The sequence below is a fragment of the Echinops telfairi genome, unplaced genomic scaffold (assembly GCF_000313985.2).
Source record: "Echinops telfairi isolate 266 unplaced genomic scaffold, ASM31398v2 ScPeMD7_9;HRSCAF=40, whole genome shotgun sequence".
Lineage (NCBI taxonomy): Eukaryota > Metazoa > Chordata > Mammalia > Afrosoricida > Tenrecidae > Echinops > Echinops telfairi.
This window is the reverse complement of record NW_022103906.1, coordinates 74,735,947-74,742,594: the sequence shown is the minus strand read 5'-3', so window position 1 is coordinate 74,742,594 and position 6,648 is coordinate 74,735,947. Positions and strand designations below refer to the sequence as shown.

Genomic DNA, 6,648 nt, shown 5'->3' with positions numbered 1-6,648 from the left:
GGCCCAGAACCCTTAAGTCAGGGAGGGAGCTGATGATAATGGTGCCTGGGGGGTGCAACTTAGGTTGTAACTTTGCCTTCAGCTGCTAACTCGGGTTGCTGGTTAGAGCCCAGAATAAGTCTTAGCCATTTTTGTATCCCCAGTGTCTGGCATATAGCAGTGAGCAACCACTGAATATTATGATAGAAATGGAAAAATTAAACAAGCAAAAAAACAAACTCACTGCCATCGAGTCACTTTTGACTCATCACCACCCCAGAGATGGCAACTCCAGGGAGAACTGTCCCTGTGGATTTCTCAGGACTGTGCCTCTTTACCGGAATAGAAACCCTTGTCATTCTGAGGAGCAGGTGGTGGGTTGCCACTGCTGACCATGCGGTTAGCCCAACACAACAACTTGGACCACTTCCCTAAGCGTCCCCTGAATGCCCCTTTCACTTATGTCTGAATGCAAAAGTGACTTTGTACTTTTACTCTGCAGGGTCGGAGTCCACCCAGCCCAGAGGCCCCACACAAGAAAGGCCTGGTGAACCGCTGTCAAAAAATCAGCCACTGACCACCTTCTGGAGCTCAGTTGTATGTGAGCGAGCACACACGTGCCTTCAGTCAGTGTTGGCTCCACAGCAGCTGGTGTTGATGGTGTGAGGATAAGAGGCCATACAGGCCATCTTCTGGGTACAGAGTAGTGGCAGCCTGCTCTGGGAAGGACAATTACAGTTCAGCTGAGCCTTGAAGGGTGCGGCGAATATCTGGGGTGGCAGAGAGGGCAGGACACTCTGGGCAGGTGAGCTCCATGGGCCAAGGAAGGACAATGCCTGATGTGAGAGGCCAGAGGGGGTGAGAACTTGCCCCTCAGTGTCGTGCAAGGCTAACGGACTGTCAGAGGGCTGCCTACCCACCAACAAAGTGTCTTGGCTCAAATGGCATCCAAGCTGGGCATGAAATGATAGTAGAATTTTGGGAATAAGAGTTGTAGCCATGTTGGCTTTGGAGAAAACACCTGAGCCAAGTGTCCCAGGGGAACATGACCACAAGGCTATAACAATGAGGGAAACAAAATTTTATTCGGCATACGTGGGAAAAAGAAGAGAGATGTGGGAAATGAGCTGACACCCCAGCAAAGCTATGTCTGAAGAACAATACAGCACGTACAGTGGATACACCAAGTGAGGGTTGGCCCTTCCACAGACAAACTCAATGTTCACAGTAGCTTTTCCTTGTGGACAAAAGGTGGATAGCTTCCTTCTATCTACCAGTCTTTAGCTCTAACAAAGATTCCCATAAGCCCAGTCTTCCTTATTTTTTGTCTGCTTCAATCAATCTATCTTCCTACTTCTCCTTGCCTTCCCAGATTGATTCCCTCTCAAGGTGTTTCACCTTGGCAGTTAGGTCGGTGTCAGTTCTTTGATTGGCATTAAAGCTCAAGCTCACTGATTTGTAGCAGCCCTGTGGGACAGGGTAGAATTGGCCCTGCACGTATCCACAACTGTAGCTTTCCAGGAGTAGAAAGCCCTGTCTTTCTCCCAGGGAGCAGCTGCTAACCCTGCTGATCACAGACGGCCCAGTGAGAAACCACCAGGGCTCCCTGGCAAGATGGCATCAGGACAGTTTTCCAGTGTAGGATCAGAAATCAGCTCTGACTACACGCCAAATGCCTTTGGTTTCAGACACTAATTCAAAAGGCAGGTACCCTGTGTGTCTTGGGGAAAGAAAGCCGTGGAGCGATGTTTTCCAGTGTCCAGGGCCCTCCTTTCTGTGAGGAAAAGACAAGACAGCCCTTCATGCATGTTGTCTCCGCAGGCCTGTCTGGATAGGACAGGCTGGATGAACAATCTTCTCTGCTCCTTTTCTTTTCTGATGGCTCTGCTTTACTCCGGTCATCGATGGGATCATCGTGAGCAACAAACTCGGCTCCAGTTTTGTCCATTTCTTTTTCTCTTAAGGTCATCCTTCCACATGTTGTAGATGTTGAGTGACGTGTGGTCGGTGCTGGTGGTTTAGATGGAGGCTCATCATCAGTGTTAGATTTCTCAGAAAGTTTTTGGCTCACAGGCCAAGAATGCAAACCTGAAAACTCTGACCCGGATGTGTGTACATCCAGGAGTACTAAGTCATTATTAAGAGTCTTCAAATATAGGCTATTTATAGGACAATCTCAGCTAGGCTTGATGGTCCTCATGGAGGGGGCTTAGCCGTCAGAGAAGAAGCCGCTGCTTCGTCCTCCTTGGCCACCTTCTCCAGCCACCCTCCGTTTCTTACTGTTCTTAACTGCTTCTCTTCTGCATGAGGCCAGGCCAGAATGGCTGCATCTAGAAGGTGCCTCCAAGGGGTCCTGGGCAGCCAGGGAGCCTGGCAGAGAGCTGGGGGAGCAGACCCCGCATTCCAGGCAGTTTCCTTCCTGCCTGGTGGCTGGCAGGGAGCCCTAAACTTGACCTCAAATGACCTATGTGTTCCCTTCCTGGGGAGGCTTCCATTGCCAAGAGCAGTTGAGAGCTGCTTTTTTTCTCCTTCCAAGCAGGAACTTTTTCTCGGCTCAGTCAAGCTTCTGTTGCCCTCAAAGTCTCCTTTCCCGGAGCTGGACCTCCCTCCTCACTGCCTGGAGCAGGCAGACTGGAGCCTTAAGCTAGCAGTCTTTCCCCCTCCCCAGCCTCATTGTTCTCAGAAGCCACTGACTTTGAAGGTGCTAGATCATTTTATAGATAAGAAAGTCAATTACCACTTGGAGGATCTGGGGAAATGCTTTCCCAAGGTCACTGGATGACAGCCAAGTCCAGTGGGAAAGCCCAGGTACCTGACTCTTGTCAGTGGGTGCTAGCTGGCCTGGACTGTGAGCCACCTAGCCTATCTCCAGTCTATCAAACTCTAGATGTGAGCAGCTCAGCTAATTTAAGTCTGGGCTAATTGTCAGTGCCTCGGAATCCTTGTGTGAAAAAGGCTCAGGCACCTTCCTTGGATTGGGAAAGATCGTTCCAGGTGTTAAGATTGACCAATGGCACTGATTACTGGAGCTGTGGCGGCACATTGGGCAAGGCTGGCGATTCAAACCTACCAGCTGCTCCACCAGAGAAAGAGGAAGCTGCCTGCTCCTGTACCAATGTAGCTTGGGAAAGAAATCCGGTGACTCAGAACTGGCATGGGCAGGGGGCTTGGCTTTTGGTTTTAGGAAAGTAGACCCAGATTTAGCCTTGTTGTAAGAGTGGGTTAGGACTCATCGCAACCTAATGTACAACAAAACACTTTGTTCTTAGGTTTGAGCCCATTGTTGCAAGCACTGTGTCCACGGTCTTTCTCTTTTTCGCAGCTCTTCTAGTTTACCAACCTTGATGTCCTTCTCCAGGGACTGGTCTCTCCTGACATGTCCAAATTACATGAGATGAAGTCTCACCATGCTTGCCTCTAAGGAGCACTCTGGCTGTACTTCTTCCAAGACAGACTTGTTTGTTCTTTTGGCAGTCCATTGTACTGTCAAGATTCTTTGCCATCTCACCATAATTCAAATCCATCAATCCTCCTTCAGTGTTCCTTACTCAGTGTCCAACTTTCACATGTCTCTGAGGTGATGGAAAGTACCATGGTCAGGTTCACCGTGGTCCTCCAAAGTAACATCCTTGCAACAGATTTACCCAATGCGATGTGTCCTTTGTTTTGAGTATTAGCCTTAATAAGAGCAAAAGACCTGTAACAGCTTCCCCGTGGTCAAATAGAGCATAGCTACCCAGAAAGGGACTGAGGTTTTAACTGGCCTAAGAGCTCCACTTTCTGACCTCTGTTGGCTGGCTGCTCAGAAACCTGGTCAGAGCCCCCTGTGGAACCAGTTGAGCTTCAGCAGAGAGCTGGCTCTGCTCCCCATTGAACAAGAACCCGTGGAGCTTCTGTGTACAAGACAGGCATGCACATGCACGCTGCAAGTGAGCTCTTTAAAAAGTAAAGTGTTTCCTACGTTTGAACACCAATGAATCACCAGGTTGGGTTCTGAAAGATCTCTTTGGCGGTTTTCTACAGTCTAAACGCCGCTTTATTTATTTATTTTTTCAAATGCCCCTTTAAAGGATGAAGCATGACTTCCCTGACTGATAACTACTCAGGAAAAAAAAACCATCTTAGGCATAGAGGAATTCTCAAGACATTTAAAACAAAGGCTGAAAAACCGCCCCAGGAGATGATATAGATCAGATCATCTGTTTGGAAAGAGACAACCTGGAGGTTTGGTAAAAAGCGCAAGGCATGTTTTTTTTATGAGGGCAAGTATTTGGCCCCTGGAGGTGAGAATGACCATGTTGTCTGAACGCAGGGAGACCTGTGGCTGTTGTCCATTGCCCAGGAGTCCTCTGGCTAGGACTGCCCCACGCATCCAAATTGGACACACAGCACCCTGCCTACAGGATCTTCAAGTCAAATGTATCCCGCATTACAGGGCTGGCAGGGTCTAGGAACAAACCTGCTCATTTGCACGGGTTCCCAGGGTTGCCAAGGAAATTCATTGATCAAAGATAATTGTTGAGTTATCTGTGTACCCAGGTGCCAATGAGAACACATTCCTGTGTGCTTCCCATTACCCAGCACTTGCCCCTTTACCCTCTCCTGGAAGGCCTGCTCTCAACATTGCAACAAGCATGTGTCAAAGCATGTCTTCCAGGAAAACAAAGGGTATTATAATATTACATTTATGTTTTACCAGAATGATTACATATCTCTGTGTAAGGAAATTAGATGAGTCTTCAACAAAACAAATTAAGTGAATATTTAGATAAAAACTCATATTTTTTTAAAACTTTACTGGGGGCTCGTACAGCCAATGTATTTTTTTCATATCCCTCCCTGCCTTCTGAGCTTTAAGTGGCCCTTTGATCGCCTCTGGCCTGGCTGATGGTTCTGAGGAATGCTTAACTCCCTGATGATGTTGTTCATTCACCTTCTAGGCTAGTTCATCTTTTGAAAGTTGAGTCACAGGGGTGAGTTCAGTTCCAAACCTGAAAGGTGTTAAGGGTGTCTCAGGGGTTCAACCATTTGGTCTCTTTTGAATTTTGTCCCACTTTTTTCTCCCACTCTATCCCTTGTGATCCCTTTCCGAAGTGGTCCACAGTGGTAGCTGGGTACCATCTAGTTCTTCTGGCCACAGGATCTTGAAGGCTGGGGCTCAGGTGGCCCATTAGTACTTTGGACTAATGATTTACTTGCATCTTTGGGGAGACCAAAGGTTACACCATTACACTTGAGGTGGCCACTCACTGGCAACTAAGGTCCACAGACTCATTACCCTCAAGGAGGTTGGTTATAGCTAAGAAGTTTTCATAACGTTGTCCTGTATGCTCTACTATATTCATAGGTAGATTTATATCACATGTAAATACATGTGTAGAAATGTCCTGTCAAACATATACAGCCATGGATGTAGTCTCATTCTTCTATTTTTTTGCTTTTAAAGAGTCTTTAATGAATACCTCCACTGCTGTTATATTATGAAAGTTTTTCAGTGGATTTCCCTTGAACTGATGTACCAGGTAAGTCCTTGTTAGCTAGGACATGTCCCACTTCACGAATTTGCGTGTCATCCTTGCGCAGGGGCCATGCTAATCTTCTCTGTATGTTCCAATTTTAGTATATGTGCTGCCGAAGCGAGCACGGACATGTCCCACTTCAGAGAGCTTAAATCCCACCACTCCGAGATTTACTAGTGTATGTTTCTGAATCGCTATTGAGTGTGGAACATTATTTAAGATTTCTCAAGACAGGCTGATAATGGAGACATTACTAGGATGGTTCTTGGTAGTCCTGGTGGCTGGCTTTAAAGAGGATGTTCTTATTAGGGCAAGTGCAGTCAAATTTGATGACATCTCATCAATCTTTTTCTGTGCTGTTTTCTCCATAAGACAAATGGTAAGGTGAAGAAAACACTTTTCAGGAAGAAAAACACATTCCTGGTGCTTCTTTCTCCTCGGAAACAGAGGTATTTAGCTGGTACCTAGAATTCAGGGGGCTCCCCGCCACGCAGACCAGGGAAGCCTTGGGCCAAGGTCTTAGATGTCCAGGGTTGCCTGGTGCTTTTGGGGGACAAGCCAGCCTCGCCTTGTAGCTCCTTCCTCTGTCTTCCCACCATAGGTGCATGCACTTGTAGATTACTGCTGTCACTGCACAATTTGGGATGACATTGTGCCCACCTCTGTTGCCTTTAACACTGCTGCTCCTCGCAGCACCTTCCTTGCCTCGGTCAGTTGGTGCCGTGCTGCTCCTGGTTCTCAGAGGGCTCTTTGTATGTCTAGGAGGATGGCACTTGCCATTAATCCTGTTAAAAACCACTCACAGAATCCCATCAGTGTCTTCCCCTCTCCCACTTCTCTTGCCCTGACTTACGAATTGAAGTTGTTGGGTGGGAGTTACAAAGACTATGGCTAGACTAGCCAGATATAATGCAGGGCCCTGCCCGGCCACCACGACCCCTCGTTCTTCAAGCCATTGTCCCCTTCACACAGGAAAGGTTAACATAGTCCCTTTGGGATCGTTTTACTGTGAGCGCCACTCATGATGCTTGTAAGCCAGTTTTGATATCCAATTTTTAAACTGTCCATCCTTAACAACCCAAGCATTTTTAAATCTTCTATTTTGACATCTGGAGCATCTGCATTCGCAAGTCAAGTGAAGTTCAGAGCA

The 6,648-nt window shown here is 47.4% G+C and overlaps 1 protein-coding gene and 1 non-coding gene across 2 annotated transcripts in view; one reads left to right on the top strand and one right to left on the bottom strand.

Annotated features, from left to right (window-relative positions):
• Positions 1–3,384, top strand: part of DGUOK (deoxyguanosine kinase) — a 48,123-nt gene extending 44,739 nt beyond the window's left edge. Inside the window, exon 7 of the mRNA XM_045286798.1 lies at positions 482–3,384. Coding sequence (XP_045142733.1) covers positions 482–556 — 75 coding nt within the window. The 3' untranslated portion in view covers positions 557–3,384. The remainder of the gene's footprint in view (positions 1–481) is intronic.
• A 2,133-nt stretch (positions 3,385–5,517) lies between these two features.
• Positions 5,518–5,623, bottom strand: LOC115868332. The gene has a single exon (XR_004045514.1). It is a non-coding gene; the product is annotated as a U6 spliceosomal RNA (small nuclear RNA).
• Between the last annotated feature and the right edge of the window lie 1,025 nt (positions 5,624–6,648).